This window comes from Kockiozyma suomiensis (assembly GCF_038497685.1).
Source record: "Kockiozyma suomiensis strain NRRL Y-17356 unplaced genomic scaffold V2V93scaffold_4, whole genome shotgun sequence".
Classification (NCBI taxonomy): domain Eukaryota; kingdom Fungi; phylum Ascomycota; class Lipomycetes; order Lipomycetales; family Lipomycetaceae; genus Kockiozyma; species Kockiozyma suomiensis.
The window spans coordinates 937,033-953,358 of NW_027117667.1; the positions used below are offsets into that span (position 1 = coordinate 937,033).

The 16,326-nt window shown below is 43.5% G+C and overlaps 9 protein-coding genes and 1 non-coding gene across 10 annotated transcripts; 5 read left to right on the forward strand and 5 right to left on the reverse strand.

Moving 5' to 3' along the window:
• The first annotated feature begins 45 nt into the window (after positions 1-45).
• V2V93DRAFT_367038 (RIO1 family-domain-containing protein) lies at positions 46-1,758 on the forward strand. The gene is made up of 2 exons (XM_066909466.1): positions 46-1,537; positions 1,598-1,758. The coding sequence occupies exons 1-2, from the start codon at positions 458-460 to the stop codon at positions 1,700-1,702; spliced, it is 1,185 nt and encodes a 394-aa protein (XP_066767192.1). The 5' UTR covers positions 46-457; the 3' UTR covers positions 1,703-1,758.
• On the reverse strand, positions 1,677-3,081 carry V2V93DRAFT_367039 (autophagy-related protein 17). Its single transcript, XM_066909467.1, has one exon. It carries the CDS (start codon positions 3,059-3,061, stop codon positions 1,748-1,750), a length of 1,314 nt encoding a protein of 437 aa, XP_066767193.1. The 5' UTR covers positions 3,062-3,081; the 3' UTR covers positions 1,677-1,747.
• Positions 3,082-3,229: 148 nt separating this feature from the next.
• On the forward strand, positions 3,230-4,231 carry V2V93DRAFT_367040 (uncharacterized protein). Its single transcript, XM_066909468.1, has one exon. It carries the CDS (start codon positions 3,293-3,295, stop codon positions 3,770-3,772), a length of 480 nt encoding a protein of 159 aa, XP_066767194.1. The 5' UTR covers positions 3,230-3,292; the 3' UTR covers positions 3,773-4,231.
• A 386-nt stretch (positions 4,232-4,617) lies between these two features.
• Positions 4,618-7,096, forward strand: V2V93DRAFT_344809 (quinon protein alcohol dehydrogenase-like superfamily). Its single transcript, XM_066907867.1, has 2 exons — positions 4,618-4,888; positions 4,952-7,096. Exons 1-2 carry the CDS (start codon positions 4,676-4,678, stop codon positions 6,746-6,748), a joined length of 2,010 nt encoding a protein of 669 aa, XP_066767195.1. The 5' UTR covers positions 4,618-4,675; the 3' UTR covers positions 6,749-7,096.
• Positions 7,097-7,181: 85 nt separating this feature from the next.
• On the reverse strand, positions 7,182-7,255 carry V2V93DRAFT_t19. Its single transcript has one exon. It is a non-coding gene; the product is annotated as a tRNA-Ala (tRNA).
• A 314-nt stretch (positions 7,256-7,569) lies between these two features.
• V2V93DRAFT_367043 (P-loop containing nucleoside triphosphate hydrolase protein) lies at positions 7,570-10,207 on the forward strand. Its single transcript, XM_066909469.1, has 2 exons — positions 7,570-9,133; positions 9,187-10,207. The coding sequence occupies exons 1-2, from the start codon at positions 7,661-7,663 to the stop codon at positions 10,144-10,146; spliced, it is 2,433 nt and encodes an 810-aa protein (XP_066767196.1). The 5' UTR covers positions 7,570-7,660; the 3' UTR covers positions 10,147-10,207.
• A 97-nt stretch (positions 10,208-10,304) lies between these two features.
• On the reverse strand, positions 10,305-11,906 carry V2V93DRAFT_357961 (major facilitator superfamily domain-containing protein; the record flags this gene model as incomplete). Its single annotated transcript, XM_066908045.1, has 2 exons — positions 10,305-11,604; positions 11,656-11,906. 2 exons carry the CDS (start codon positions 11,904-11,906, stop codon positions 10,305-10,307), a joined length of 1,551 nt encoding a protein of 516 aa, XP_066767197.1.
• A 685-nt stretch (positions 11,907-12,591) lies between these two features.
• On the forward strand, positions 12,592-13,037 carry V2V93DRAFT_367046 (uncharacterized protein). Its single transcript, XM_066909470.1, has one exon. It carries the CDS (start codon positions 12,669-12,671, stop codon positions 12,951-12,953), a length of 285 nt encoding a protein of 94 aa, XP_066767198.1. The 5' UTR covers positions 12,592-12,668; the 3' UTR covers positions 12,954-13,037.
• Positions 13,038-13,989: 952 nt separating this feature from the next.
• V2V93DRAFT_367050 (thiamine pyrophosphokinase) lies at positions 13,990-15,228 on the reverse strand. Its single transcript, XM_066909471.1, has 3 exons — positions 14,994-15,228; positions 14,852-14,928; positions 13,990-14,778 (listed from the first exon to the last, which is right to left on the reverse strand). The coding sequence occupies exons 1-3, from the start codon at positions 15,163-15,165 to the stop codon at positions 14,203-14,205; spliced, it is 825 nt and encodes a 274-aa protein (XP_066767199.1). The 5' UTR covers positions 15,166-15,228; the 3' UTR covers positions 13,990-14,202.
• Positions 15,229-15,686: 458 nt separating this feature from the next.
• V2V93DRAFT_322138 (uncharacterized protein) lies at positions 15,687-16,188 on the reverse strand (the record flags this gene model as incomplete). Its single annotated transcript, XM_066907388.1, has 2 exons — positions 15,687-16,001; positions 16,066-16,188. 2 exons carry the CDS (start codon positions 16,186-16,188, stop codon positions 15,687-15,689), a joined length of 438 nt encoding a protein of 145 aa, XP_066767200.1.
• Between the last annotated feature and the right edge of the window lie 138 nt (positions 16,189-16,326).

Consider the following 16,326-nt stretch of genomic DNA (forward strand, 5'->3'; position numbering starts at 1 on the left):
TCAAGTGAATTACGTCATTCCCAGATCAATATTCAACGACGCCGCACAATCAAAGAAAAATATTAAAATCATTTAGAACTCTTTCATACAACCATTCAAGAAATAAAAAATGGTCGGCGCCTCGTATTCTCATAGAGAATTACAGGAAAAATTTATTGATTTAGCTATTGATAATACGCCTCCAGTAATCGGTATCGACTCCGAAGAAGACGTTGAAGAAGACGACGATGATCTAGTGAGCTCAAGCGAAGAAGAGAATGAAGAAGAGTTTTCAGGATCAACTCAGCAGTCGGCAAAGTCAACTACAAAAGGAAGAACATTGAAAGATCCGAATGAAATTTTAGCCAAATATGCGTCTCGTATAAAAGTTGACGAGTTGATCCCATCCATCAAAAACAAGTTAGCAGTCGTCGATCTTATTCATATTTTCATTTGCTGAATTTGTCTCTAACAGAATATGTATAGGATTACAGACAAGTCAGATCGGGCTACAATAGAGCAAGTACTTGATCCACGAACTTGCAAAATCCTTGCAAAATTTATAAATAAGGGTGAGATCTCTGAAGTAAATGGCTGCATCTCAACAGGCAAAGAAGCAAACGTCTATCACGCAAAAACAGAAGAAGGAATCCACCGCGCCATCAAAATTTATAAAACATCAATACTGGTATTCAAAGATCGTGATCGATACGTGACTGGAGAATATAGATTCAGACATGGATATAGTCGCCATAATCCGCGCAAGATGGTTAAACTATGGGCTGAGAAAGAGATGCGAAATCTGATGCGTCTATATCAAAGCGGTATTCCGACCCCCAAACCACTTGGCCTAAGATTCCATGTCTTGCTCATGGAGTTTATTGGTACCGAAGATGGCTGGCCATCTCCTCGTTTACATGACGCTAAAATCGAAGATGCAAAATACATTGAATTATATCATCAATTGGTCGCTTATGTCATTTTGATGTATCAGAAGTGCAGATTAGTCCACGCCGATCTAAGTGAATACAACATCCTTTATCACCAGGAGCAGCTTGTTATCATAGATGTTTCGCAAAGCGTCGAGCACGATCATCCGCACTCTCTTGAATTTCTTCGCATGGATATCAAAAACTGCAATGATTTCTTCCAAAAGCGTGGTGTCAACGTATTTTCCGAGCGTCAATTCTTCAACATTGTCATGACCACTACGAATAGTGAACAACTTGAAATTTCAAGACTGACTGAGACCTTAGCTTCAATCGAGCCTCTTCCTGATATTGTAGGCGAAGGCCAAGGAAGCGACGACGCGGTATTTAGAGAAATGTACATCCCACAGACTTTAGAGCAAGTTTATGATATTGAGCGAGATGTGGCTAGAATTAAGAAAGGGGAAGGCGAAGACTTAGTTTATAAAGATTTGGTCAATCTTGCAATAGAAGAAGAGGAGGAGGAGGAGGAGACCGCGAGTGAGAGTGAAGATGAGAGCGAAAGATCCTTTGAAGAGAGACCGACTGTTTTAAAGGGAAAAAGATTTGAAGATAAGAATGAGAAGAAGGTAGGTTAATTATATTTTTTCTGAGACTGCAAATTCCGGCAAATTGCTAACGTTTTTTAGGAACGGAAAAAAGCGGCCAAAGATGAGAAAAAGGAAAAGCGGCAAACAAAGATGCCAAAGCATTTAAAGAAGAAACTCGTTAACGCCTCAAAGCACCACAAATAATTTCAATTAATCTATCGTGTAATATATGTACAAATAAAATACTGTTCATTTGGAAACTAGCCTACGTTTGGCTTGCTCAATCAGCTGTTTTCCCAAGTCTGGTAAGGGCGACACTTCATGAGCTATAATTTCAAACCCAATCGGAGGATCACTGACTCCCGACCACAAATCAATTGGAATATAGCGACCATTACGATTCCAAAATGACTTGCGTGATTTCATCTCTTCTTCGTAGATTGATTTTAGTTTGTCAAGAGTTCCAACAACTACGCTTTCCATTCTGGCTTGAGTGTTTTTCCGACGCACCACTTCGAGAACTAGAGCATCATAGCTGTGCATGAATCCCTCAAAATAGCTGACTAACTCCTCGAGTTCGGACAATAATAGATTGCGTCTGTCAAAGTAATCCCCCACTCCATCTGCAAATTCACGAGCTGCCAGGAGATGTTTATCAAGGCTCTCGTTGTATGCAAACAAGACAGTCGACTGTTGTGCGATGGACACGTATTTGTCAGTAGCATCGGTCAAAAATAATGCCAAGTTTTCTGCCAGGGCAGATATTGCCGCATGTCGCTCTTGCAGCTCTTCCACCACATCATCAACTTGCGCTGCATCATCCCGCAAAACCGAAATTAGATCTTCACGCTCTGGATCATCTTCTATTCGCGTCTCGGCTGAGGTCATGTACGCTTGCGAGCATTGATCGTAGTGATGCGCCAGAGACTCCAAAAGCACTGCCATATCCCGTGCATGAGTCTCGATCGCACCAAGAGAGTTGACCAAAGAGGCGTTTTGTGACATATCTACGGCTAACGGAGGAGGCGATATTTTCTCGGAAATGTCGGCCAGCTCAATGTCAAAGTCGGAGAGATCGGCAATTATGAGCCCATGGAGGTCTTGGAAGATGTCAATAGCTTGCCGAAGCTGTGCTTTGATTTGCTCAACACCCGCGTCATCGGTATAATCTTTCAACGTACTTTTCTCTTCATTGTCTGTACTGTCTTTATGTATGCTGTCTTTGTCCTGTATCGAGTTGCCTTTGAACGCCGGATCAACAACAAGATCTTGCAGTTTAGCCAATACTCCGTCCAGGCGTGCACCACTTTTATCAAGTTCAGCCAGACTCGATTCAAACTCGGCTTCGTACGCACCGACAGCAGCATGTAGAGATTCATTTGTGTGATATAGCAGCGCGATCTGGCTATGCAGCTCTCGCGCCAGGAAGAGTGATTTCGAACGCACTGCTAGCGCTGATTCGAGTGCCTCGCGCGATGACGTGACGAGTGATCCAGCAGATGCACACAGCGGTTCTGCCGCTTCAAGGGCGCGCTTTGCGTTGACGAACCACTCTGACTCCATTGCTGGTGTGGAGAGATGATGCTGAAACTGAACGGCGATGAGATGAATATTATCGCGAAGGCGTTCTGGCAGTGATTGCAGACGCGTTATCTAATGCACGTGATCAATAACTCCATGCCCACCTCCTGAAGCATCAAAGAACCCGATTTTTATTCTTCTTATTAACTATAAAGATTGTGTCGTCTTAATGTGAACTGCGCCTTATTTATTATTGTGTCATTTTGATTCAGAATGGATGAGGACAGAGCAGCTTCTAGGGCCTTATGGTTTATACTGAAGTTTATCATGGTATTCTCAATGGCCATGTTGACATTGTGCTCAGTACTAGTATTTTTACGATGTGATAAGGATGAGTTGGAAAACACAATAGAAACAAATATCAACCATAACATCAGCAGCGTTGTGTCAGACAAGATTAAGTTGATTAACAGAGCTGGTACTGGTTGGACCAACTCTTTTATAATTGGTAGTATAGAAATGTTTGGTAAGCTAGTCATAGGTGGGATTATCGTATATTCGTACACTTGTATGGTATGTCTTAAAGGTTCCGGCTTCTTGACTACTGGTACAGGCCGGGCGCGTTTGGCTAGCCGTGTGTTGGATGGTGCTCCGTTATTAGCACTATATTTGGCTTACGAAGTGTTGCACGCATATGGCAAAACAAATGCTTGGAAATATGATAATGGCCCGTCAGTACAGTGCAAACATTAGCTTGACGATAGTGGTGATCAGATGACTACTTACTGAATAGTCGGCAATATGTGCGCGGATGTTGCTGTGGGGCAACTTCACCCAGTCGTACATGAAGCGTTCGGGATTTATAACTTTCATAAAGACAGTAATTTGACATCTGGAATCAAATATATACTGGGAACAGGATTAACGCCTTCAAAGTGTATGGACAACAATGAGACTGAAAATGAGTTGCTAGTCCAGCTTTGGCATGGGCTTTTCAAACAACGACAATGATAATCTAGACAGTATACGCTCAACAAGCTACACGTCAATATAGATGACAACTCTATCAGCTTTGATATGTATGATTCCTCAGCTGACAAGCAGTATTTGTAAGAACGATGATAACCAGATGTATACTGTTGGGGTAGAGTTCAGAGGAGCGATATACTGTAATCGCGTTAACGTCTTGAAAATATAATCAATCAATCCATAATGATAGCAATATTCCCCGAATCCACATTATAATGAAGATGGTATATGTCTATGTTCAAGCACATTTCTGTGATTATTAGTTGGCAGCGGCTTAGCCAGCAAGTCCGGAATATTTGCGGCTCTGCCGACGTCGGATAAGCCGCGAATAAGCGAGTAACCGAATACCGACCACAAAATACCGTAAAATCATACAAAAGAGCAAAGATATTCACAATAAATCACGAATATTGCGAATATTGCGAATAGGCAGTCTGAGCGCACGAGGATCATCATCACGTGTCTCGGGCTTCGCGATGTTCCGCAGCGATGATGTGCTCCGAGCCCTTGCCCTGATTTTCATGTTTTTGGCTTCCTCTTTTGCTCTCTTCTCCCATCTGTCTTTCGTACGTTATCAACGCCTCCCCTTCCCTTGTCTTCTCTTGAAAGATTGGTATATATTCAGTCATGGTCACAGAAGAGCTCACAAGCTTGCCTTTGCCCGAACCGCAGATTTCTTCCGAATCGGCGACAGTCATGGCGCCCTTCCTGACTCGCCACATTCCCCAGCGTCTCTATCCAGAATCCCACAAAGAGCCACGCTCGTTCTGCTATCGCCACCACCCGGATTTCAAATGCAAACGACAGGCAGACGAAACAAATATGGAGGACTTGCAGCATGTATGTTTTTTAGGCAGTAGCACACTTGCGGTTCGAGCACGCGACTAACCTGGATTGTAACAGGAACTTGAAAGCCTTCCTAAGCATGATCAGCAGGCAATCTCCCATGTATGGAGCATATTCTCCGCAGCACCCATCGGCGAGCGTAATCTCATTTTAAAAGGGATCTTGTCGCAATGCTGTTCTCCGCAGCTATCCTTTGTCTCCTCCATGCTTCGCGATCTTATCCGCATCGACTTCGTTTCTGCTCTACCTGCAGAGATTTCTTTCAAAATCCTTTGCTACCTTGATGCTTCTTCTCTTTGTAAAGCCGCTCAAGTTTCTAGAAAATGGAGAGCCTTGGCTGACGATGACGTTGTCTGGCACCGCATGTGCGAACAGCATATCGAACGCAAATGCTTGAAATGCGGCTGGGGCCTGCCTCTTCTTGAAAAGCGCAGACTGCGCGAAAGTAAGCGTGATATCGAGCGTCGAGCTGAAACGATAACGGCTTCGTCGTCATCTTTGGTTCCTACAACAAGTGCCGGCATAAAGCGATCGCTCGATGATGTCTCTGGTGTAGCTGCCTCGTCTGCCACTATCATCGAACAAATAGGCGACATAGAGGCGACACCGGCATCTAAGAAATGCAAAGGCTCAAACATGTCAGAGCTGACAACCCAGAACGTCCCCGCTGGCCGGATGACGCGACCGTGGAAAGATGTGTACTCGGAACGTCTCAAAGTTGAACAGAATTGGCGCCGTGGGCGATACCAGCTCAAAGTATTTAAAGGTCATACAGATGGAATCATGTGTTTACAATTTGATCATTCAGTCTTGATTACAGGATCTTACGACACCACGGTTCGTGTATGGGATATCGAGACTGGAAAATTACTGAGGATTCTCACTGGACATGCTCGTGGCGTGCGTGCCCTGATGTTTGATGATTCGAAACTAATTACCGGATCAATGGACCGCACGATTCGAATCTGGAACTACCGTACTGGCGAATGCGTTTCAGTATTGCGAGGCCATACTGATGGTGTTTTAAGTTTACATTTTGACTCGGATCTTCTAGCATCAGGTTCGGCTGATAATACGATCCGCGTATGGAATTTCCGAGAAAAGTCATTTATGACACTTCGTGGGCATACAGATTGGGTAAACTCAGTTCATATCCACAGCCCAACTCATACGCTCTTCTCCGCAAGCGATGACACTACTGTACGCATGTGGGATCTTAACACTCGGCAATGTGTACGAGTTTTCGGTAGTGGTGCTGGTGGATCTCCAAATGATCAATCTCATTTTGGACAAGTGCAATGTGTTTTACCGGTGGCCATCCGTGATGAGGAAGATGAAGAAGAAATTGAAGACGACGATGACGCCGACGAGGAATTTCATCAGCACCACCAGTATCGTCCTGTCACCAAATCCGCAAATCAACCCGGTTTAGTTGCCGGCGAGTACAAAGAAGATGGTGATGCGGCTAGCAAGATACACGAAGAGGAAGTGCATTCTCCTAGCTCTCCTCGTCTTTCGCGCAATGGTTTGGGCAAACGTCGCGCTATCCTTCCTCGCATTTTGACCTCATCGCTCGACAGTACGATAAAGATTTGGGATGCAAAAACGGGCGAGTGTACGCAGACTTTATATGGCCATATCGAAGGCGTTTGGGCGCTTGCTGCAGATACCTTCAGAATTGTCTCTGGCGCTCATGATCGCCTAGTCAAAGTATGGGATTTGCAAAGTGGAAGTTGTTTGCATACTTTTAGTGGGCACAGCGCGCCAGTGGCATGCGTTGGATTAAGTGACTCACGATTAGCTTCCGGAAGTGATGATGGTGAGGTACGACTTTACTCATTTGGAGTTGTATAAACATTATCGTAAAAGTTTTAGTTTTAAGAGTTGTTTTTCGTTTTTCACTGAGTTTTCGCTTTTCTAAGTGAATTATTTGTTGTATTTTATCTGTAATAATTGTTATATGATGTTGTAGGCGTGTGGTTTGGTGTTTTCTAATTGCTTTTTAGAACCTGGTTGTTTGTCACTCTATCTATACCTGGCAGGTATTTTTCATTTGCTTTTTTTCTTTTTATGTATCAACTTCGGCGCTTATATTTGGGATTCCATTGATCACTATATTTAGTTTATTTATTGTTTATCAACATAAAATATGACAAAGTTTTTATTTCAAAACATATTTTCTGACAACGCAAAAAATTGGACTCAATTAAAGAAAAGCTTTACTGATTACATTTTCTAATGTATACACAAAAAGAACCTATATTGAAATAGAAAAAAAAAAAAAATCTGGACGACACCGGAATCGAACCGGGGACCTCCCGCATGCTAAGCGGATGTGATAACCAACTACACCAGACGCCCTTTTCTATGAAATATTAAACCAATATTTGCGTCATTACTTGAGTACATATCACGTGATGCTGTTAAATGCTGATTTTATATATTTCTGAATTTACTTCTATGGGTTTCTTAGCGGGCATGAAATGTTGTTTCCGTGATTAAGTCAGCTTGAGATTTGGATGTGAATTTGATATACTTGCACTATATAGTCGTTCGGTATTGTAGTTGGATAAATATACTTTGCCGCTCTTTCAAATCTTAAAATCTTAAAAGCAGTAGTATTTTAAAATCTTCAAACCCTAAAATAATTTTTGAAATCAGCAAACTCCCAACACTGTCAAATAAAAAAAAACTTGAAGTCATACAACCGAAGATTAATTACGACAACCTCTCACCAGTAAGATTTCTCGTGAGGATAGAGAAGCAATGGGAGTTAAACGCAAGGCGACAAATGCCGACCGAACTTCAAGCAAGCGCACGCATACAGTTGTGCCCAGCACAGTCAAGCTCGCAAAGGACGATGAAGACGATGACGATGATGATGAGTACCTTGATGCCAGCAAACTTAAGTGGAAGTCAGTTACATTACCTGATCGTGTAGGCGATATGGAAGGATTAATGGGATTTGAGGAAATTGACGGTGTTGCGGTCGAGTATAATGACATACTAGGCGGCAAAGAACGAATCGTTAAATTTAAGAAAGTGAAAGCGCAGCCCAACAAACCCGTGGGTGCAACCGAAATATCGGCTGACAAGACTCTCGAAGAAAAGAAGACACCAGTCTTAAGCGAGCACGAATTAAAGGTAAAAGCTGCACGCAAGAAAAAGAATCAGGAACGAGATCAACGAAAGAAAGAGCGCAAGAAAGCTGCTGCTGCTGCCGTGGCAGCCGCTTCTGCAGAGAAGAATACGTTTGATGGATTAGATGAGCTGAAAGATATCAATGCTCCAGAATGGCAGGCGGTATGCCCGCTCTCAGATGCATTGCTGCACGGACTTAAAGATCTTGGATTCTCGACTCCGACTGAAATTCAACGACGGGCTTTACCTCTCGTTATAAACGGTAACGATATAGTAGGCAAAGCAGCTACTGGTTCAGGAAAGACTTTAGCATTTGGTCTTGGTATTTTAGAGAAGTGCTTGGCTTCGAATACGACATCTACAGCTAAAAATGACAAGACATTCGCAACAGCGCCGGCTCCGTCTGCACTAATCTTGGCTCCGACTCGTGAACTAGTCCAGCAGATCAGTGAACACATCACCAAAGTTTCAAGATACACTTCCATAAACATCATGATGATCACTGGTGGACTAGCTATTCAAAAACAGAAACGGCTGTTGGGTTACTTTCCAGATATCATTGTCGCTACGCCTGGTCGGTTGCACGAGCTGATGACTTCGGATGCTGAAGGTTTGATCGGATGGCTTGCAGGAACGGAAATGCTGGTTCTTGATGAAGCTGATAGGTTATTACAAGACGGACATTTTAAGGAATTAAACGAGATTCTTGATATGATTGGACAAAATCGGGGCGCCAATGACGACGATTCTGACACAGAGAGTGAGGAGGAAGTAGACAATGATGATGAGAATTTGGAAAATCGAAAAGTAGGGCGCCAGAAGAGGCCAAAGAATAAGAGACAGACATTAGTTTTTTCCGCTACATTTGCTAAGGACCTCACCAAGAAACTTTCTGGACCCAAAAAGACTCCGAATGGAAAGAAAAAACGGTCAAAATTCATCAGTAATACTATTGAAGGTGAAACGAATACGATGGCATATCTGCTAGAGAAATTGAATTTCCGCGAAGGTACGCCGACGTATATTGACGCCAATCCTGACGAGGCAGTCAAGAGTGAGATTACTGAAGGCGTCATGATGTGCGACGCAATGCAGAAGGTATGAATTTTTTGCAGCCATATATGTTGTCTTTATTTAACCCGTGCTTTTAGGACGTTTATCTCTATTTTTTTCTTTTGAAATATCCTGGTCGCACTATCGTTTTCGTCAACTCGATTGACGCCGTAAAACGGATCGCTCGTTTCCTTCAAGAATTACAGGTCCCAGCTGTCGCATTTCATTCCCACATGATCCAGAAACAACGCCTACGCACCATTGAGCGTTTCAAAGAAAACGAGAGCGCGGTTCTAATTTCAACCGATGTAGCTGCTCGCGGTCTCGATATTCCACACGTCAAGCACGTACTTCACTATCATCTTCCTCGCTCAGCCGATATGTACGTGCATAGATCCGGCAGAACTGCGCGAGGAGCAGATAATGGTGTTGCAATGATTCTGTGTGCCGGTAACGAATTTGCGCAATTGAAAAACATGGCGCATAAATTAGACAAGAAAGTAAAAGATTTCAAAACTTTCGAGGTCGAACCGTATGTAATCAAACAGCTGACGGAACGCGTCCAAATCGCGACGGAGATCACAAAGCTCGAAACGCAACTTGCTGAAGAAGGGAGCAAAAAGGATCGCAAATCAAACAAAAGTGGAACCGCTGGTGATTCCTCACTTTTGCGGCAAGGGGCGGAAGATCTCGGACTCGATTTGTCAGAGGCCGAGGAGATTCTCGCCAGTAGCGACGAAGAAGAGAAGAAAGCTTTTAAAAATAGGAAGTTTAGAGACGCCGACGGACAAGCTCTAGGATCTAATAAACAGCGAGAAAGGCAGCGTGCGGAAATGCAAAGTCTGCGCCATCAACTTAAAAGTCTGGTGGCGACGCCAGTCATGACGGGCCTGATGAGTTCCAGAAGTTATATTACTAGCGGGATTGTTAATATTGCGCAGCAGATTGTCGATGGTACTGCTCACAAGACATTTTTGGGACAAACTAATACCACGGCTCTGGACGATGCGGCCAAAAGTAAAAGACAAAAGAAGAAACTGATTATTAAAGAGGTCTGATTATCTTTTTCATTGTATTCATATCTATCAACCTAATATTATACCAAGTATTCCCAAATTATCTTAAAGTTCAAATGTAAATTCTACGAACCAGTAGACCCAAAAAAACAAAACTTAATAGCAAAATTACTTGTCAAAGACTTGTAGTTGTCAGCAGATCATGATTTTTCAGCATCAATTGCAGCAGCGGCTCGCGCAATCTTATTTGATCTCGAAGCAGCACGAAGACGAGCACCGTATCTCTCCAGTAACCAAGGAACCGGCATCAATGCAAGGGCCACAAAGGCGTAGAAGCTAGTAGCCCAATCGATGCCCATTTTGTTGTACATCTGTATAGTGAATAGAGGGAATGCGGCGGAAGTCAGGTATCGAGACATATTGTTGGCGGCCAAAGCAGAAGCAGTCACAATTGCAGGGAAGCACATTGAAAAGTAAGTGATGACAGTGAAGAAGAGAAGAATGAGAGCAAATCCAAACGGCACGCCGGCAAGGATTGGAACAATCCAATGCACACTAGGACGAGCTGTCCACGCAAGCCAAAATAAACCGATAGGAAGAGCCACAGCACCAACCTTGCCGGGTAGCAATCGTGACTCGGCGACAGGAGGGATGGGCTGCAGCAAAGCGGGAGAATAGTACTTTCGGTCCATGAAAATATAAAATATGGTACCAAAAAGAAGACCGGCGCCGGTTCCGAGGAAGGTAAGACCTTGGTAATCGCTTTTGAATTGGTAGACAGTGATGAAAACATAAGGAAAAGCTTCGAAGAAACCAAAAAGGACGGCAAAAATAAAAGCCATGTAAATAGACAACACTAGCACGATTGGTTCGGTGAACAGCATTATAAATGGCTTAATGAGTGTAACGGTGAAAAGCAGTTTCAGAGCTTCACCAGGAGGCAATTTTGGTGGCAAAGTAAGACCACGTTTAATGGCACGACGCTTGAGAATGATGGGTTTGTAAGTCTCTCTAAGCGAGGCTATCAACGGCAAAACCGCACCCGAAAACATGAGTAGAACCCACATGGACCAGCGCCAGCTCTTGCGAGTTTCCAGGAAGCCACCAATGACTGGTCCAAGAACAGGTCCAGCAAATGGAGCGACACAGAAGCCAGACATAGCAAGGCCCACCATATGCACTGGCCACATATCCATGATAGAGCCTCCAGCAACGGCTAGAACCGGCGAAGCAAAAAGCCCGGAAAAGAAACGACAGACTAGAACTGTGCCAATATTGTGTGCCTTACCGACACCAGTCGTGAAGAGCATTGAAATTGGTATAGAGATGTAGTAGACAACATTTCTGCCGGAGCTTTCAGAAATGGGAGCAGCAACAGCGGGACCGAAAGCTAAACCAACAAGATATACAGAGAGACCAAGAAAGGCGACTACACGGGAGACGCCGAATTCGGCTTCGATTCCACCAGCACTAGAGACATAGATGGAGGAGCCAAAAGTTCTAAATAATTAGCAGCGGCACACTAATCAGCAAATATAAGGCAGAGCATACACGACGAGACACATCAAGGCCACCACAAAAGTGTAGTACCAGCGACGGACTTCACTCCAATTATGCGGATTATCAGGGTCATTGGGTCCATCCCATTCAAGGTTTGTGTGCTTAGGGCTGTTGGAGAGGATAGAGGCGACAGGCTCTATAGACGCACCCTCATTCTCTTTCTCGTACTCTTCTGTGGTCATGGCCTTGTGGAGGCCAGTCTCGACATCGCCGACCGTGCTTGAATGGCTGCCACTAGACATGATGAAGGGAATGAAGCCAATAGGAACACTACTATGGGATAAAGAAGCACCAGTAAAAGAGACAGAGAGAAAAGAGGTATTAATATAGATGTTTACAGGAACAGTGCCATAGCGGCCAGGAGTGAATTATATTTGCTCGTCATCGTAAAGTGACTTAAATATGAAACGGTGCAATGCCGATAAGCATAACAGAATACAGCAAAAAAGATGCCACCAAAGCTGCCATTGCCGAGGATGTTGCCCGAGGATGTAGCTGTTCACTCAGCCGCTCTCTGTTAGCCTCGGCTGTCGGGCGCCGCTGGTACTAAACCCCTTAGAAGATGCTATCAGCTAGTATTTTAACTATCGTTTTGCATAGAAAGGGTATCTTGATGAAAGCCTGAGCACAAAACCGAATACAGACTAGCGCACTATCTTTCTTGCATCTTTGTTAACTGTGGCTGTTGATAGCTGCAGTGTTTCAATCGGTATTCTCTGAAGAAGCTGAAGAGTTGGTGCCAGCGCCGAGGTTCCTTAATCAAGCTCCGCCAAAGAATGTTCTAATTCAGAATAATTATTTTAATAATTATAGAATATCATAATAATGAGCTTCAATTTATGTCACATATTATATGATTGAAGTGTCATTATTGCGGCTATAAGATAGTTGTAGACTAGTAGAAAGCCTTTAGCGTGTACGCTTTTAGTTCAGGTTTCAAACAATAATCTTTGTTTGCGGCTAAGTTACGTAAAAATCTCAGGACTCTGCACAGGTGTGGTTCTATGAGGGCAGTGCTGAGCAGTACTTCTAGATACTATCTTCATTTCAAAGTCTCATTAATCTTCTCGGTTAAGAAAATAAATCTCATACGGACTGTCCGGACCTCTGTTATCCAGTTGTCTACACCAGCCCATGATCTGTATCTATCCTCAGCTCTCATCGTCAGCCCAGTCGGGGTCAATATCGGCATTTGCGCACCCGTAAGCATGGGTCAGCGTACAGTCATATATTACGCAGTCTTGGATGGTATGTATTTTCCTGTAATTAGCTACTCCTTGCTCTCCTAACCAAATCATCAGACTCGGAACCCAGCATATACATCGACAAAGGCGAAGCCGAACAGCGACTGACCCGATCTGAAACTGCTCAAGGTCGCTGGTTCACTGATCTGGAAGAAGCAATCAACTGGCTGGAGAGCGATCTTTGTCCGAATAAGGAACGGTCAGCAGTCACATTTGATGACGACGAGCAGTTAGGCATCCAGCACTCTCGCAATCCCTCAGCCGCCCAAAAATGCTACGTCGTGTTCGAGGGTCGAAAACCCGGAATCTATTTTTCATGGACAGAATGCAATGCCGAGGTTCACCGCTTTCCCAGAGCAAAATTCAAATTATTTCCGAGTTTTGACGCTGCTGTCTCTGCCTACATCAAGTTTCGTAATCTCAACTCTCCCCCGGCTCTCAAATCATCAGTTAGCGCTCCTTCTGAACGGCATGAAGTCACTACACTACCAGGCGCGCAAGACCACATAGAAAATCCACAGATCCATGCAGGCCTTAGACTCAAACCCATTGATATCTACACCGACGGCTGCTGCCGAGGGAACGGTCAGAGTAAAGCTGTAGCTGGCTACGGCGTATACTACGGACCAGAGCACCCAATGAACGCAGCCGAGCCACTCTCTGGAACTCAGACAAACCAAAGAGCAGAATTGTCGGCTATCCTACATGTCTTTCAGAATCCGCCATATCGGCATCTCCATATCTTCACCGATTCTCAATATAGCATAAATTGTATCACTCTATGGAGTAAGAACTGGGAGAAAAATGAATGGCGCGCCCAGAGCGGTAAGCCTGTTCAAAATGCAGATTTAGTGAAGCAGATCCTTAGTGAGATGAGATCATATATGAGTCTAGGTTTTACAGTTGAGTTCGAATACATCAGGGGTCATGTAGGGCATCACGGCAATGAAGAGGCCGACAAATTAGCAAATTTGGGTGCTTCAAAATCCGCAAACGTAAAATAATCCTACTTCAATCATACGTATGGTCAGGCTCATATTCAGATGCGTAAGGTTTGTACTTCTAGACGAAAAGCTGGCTTGATTGGCAATTAAATCGAATTTACAATTCCAGTAAAATGACTGGAACAGCAGACTGTGACACAATTCATGCTTCATTGACGTCTTGCACTGTCTAAAACATTGACCGTCGGTATGACACGCCGTGCTAGTACTCAACGGCTACTGTAGACTGATGCACACTCGAAGCAAATCAATTGCTTTACTGTCAAGTTCCAATATATATTCATTATAATCTATCGACGGATCTCCAAAGTAAAAATTATAGTTTTGTCACTCTTAACGTAAACCTCATCTCCCTCCATCGCATTACTCGTGCTCACTTGTGTTCCAAAACTGGTAGGCCAATCTTCGACATCCCATGTGAATCCCTTGATCGATATAACAGATGGCCCAAGAATGGGGATAAGTCCACATGTCGGTCCCACTGCACTCCTCGGAGTGAATATCTTGACTGTTTGTCCGCCGTCTTTTGGCGGGATAAGAAAAGTAAGACTATCGTCTGATAGCAGAGTTATCTGTCTCCGCCGTCGATCGGGTGCGCTCTCGTCCTCTGGAGTAGCCGTAACTTCGTGCGTAAAGATTGTATGATACGAGTGAAACTCTTGATCCACTCGTCCACCGGTACCTCCAAGAGCAACAATTGCGAGTCGTTCTTCGGGATTCATGACACTTAGCTGCACGAGGCATTTACCGAAGTCAGTCGAATACTGATCAGGCGAGTAATGAATTGGTACGCTTAGTTCGGATTCGTAGAATTCGCGGATTTCGGGTTTGAGCGAATCAAGATCGCCGGCAATAAAGTCTGGTTTCTGTAAATTTCAGTCAGAACTTTGCGTCTATCCAATTGCAAGAGACTAAAAAGATAAGAGAGTAGTTTTGTACAAATTTCGGACGAGTCTGCTCGTCAAGAGCATGGTATAATCTATTTGCACCGCCATCAGCACAAGCTCTCACAGTCGCTATACATCAGAGATATTAGTATAATAATTTATTATAATTATAACGTAGTGATAGCACAACTTACCATTGCTCCATATCCTTTCGAGCAAAGCCAAGTTAGAAATAGGCTGGTTGAGCACAATCAAAGCATACGGAGCGACAGTACGTCCACTCGAAGCCAGCTCCTCTGAAGACAACAAAACAGCTGCTCGGTCGACTGTAACCGCACTGTCTAAATCCTTTTGAGTTAGCGGCATTAAATTCCTATGAGAATTTTTAGTCGAATGCAAAAAGTGTAGAGAATAGTCATCTTATCTGCTTGGGCATACTTTGATTCCATAAGCCGCGCGAGCGCGTTAATTATCTGAATTACCACAAATTTCGACAATATGTTACATTCCAGCAATCATAATTTGATATATAGCATTGCTGTAAATCATATTGAATGTTAATGGCGACAGTCTAAAAGGTATCCAAGCAAAATATTTAGCGATATAATGAAATATAAAGATATATTATTCTGTGCGCGTGCTTCTATCTGTAACATCAGTGAGTCTACAATATTTTTTTCAGATTTGTGCATTGCATATCTTTGAGAATCATTTTTACATCTGATACATGTAATAAAATTGTCAATTAAATATTGAACAAGATGGATGTGGCTCCGCCAAATAAATAAAACAAGACTAAATAAACCGTAAAACCGTAGCACCGTCCGCGATTATCGCATTTTGCATTTAATCCCCCTTATGTACAATTATAAATAAACACAGCAATATCATTTACTTTCAGATTGCTTATTGGTTATAGATTTCCCTTCTACTTCGTTGCTTTCGACCGCGCCACTCTTTGATCTCAGTAGCTCCAAGTAGATGTCCGACACTAGCTTTTCAATACGCCGATCCAACTCTTCGTTTTTAGTAGACACTGTTTCATCGACGTAGTTATTGACGCAAACAAATGCCTCTGATCGATTTACAGAGCCTTCGAGTAATGCGGCCGCTTTGCCGCGATTTCTGGCCGCTAGAGAGATAGCTGCAGAGTCGGATTTGATATGTGACTCGATTGCTTCTATTAAAGCAACGTATGCGTCCTAGAACAAAATTAGCCCTTATTGACTCCATAAATAATACTATATCTGCTCTATGAAGTCGTACACTGCTGGTAAATTCGGTAAAGAGCTCTTTTCTTGTGTTATCAAACAAGCCCTTTCGTTTGAACATTAGAAGAACCTCCTCAGCGGATACCTGCACTTTTGACTTAGATTCATCGTCAGCCATTACGCAAGATGTCATAAGACGGGAACGTTTAATGAATTGTGATAAGGAAACACATTCTCGAGCAACATGTATTCCATTTCCAAGCACAAAGCTGTGCGGCGCTCCTACTTGATGGCGCTAGTCCCAAGCTGGCAAGTT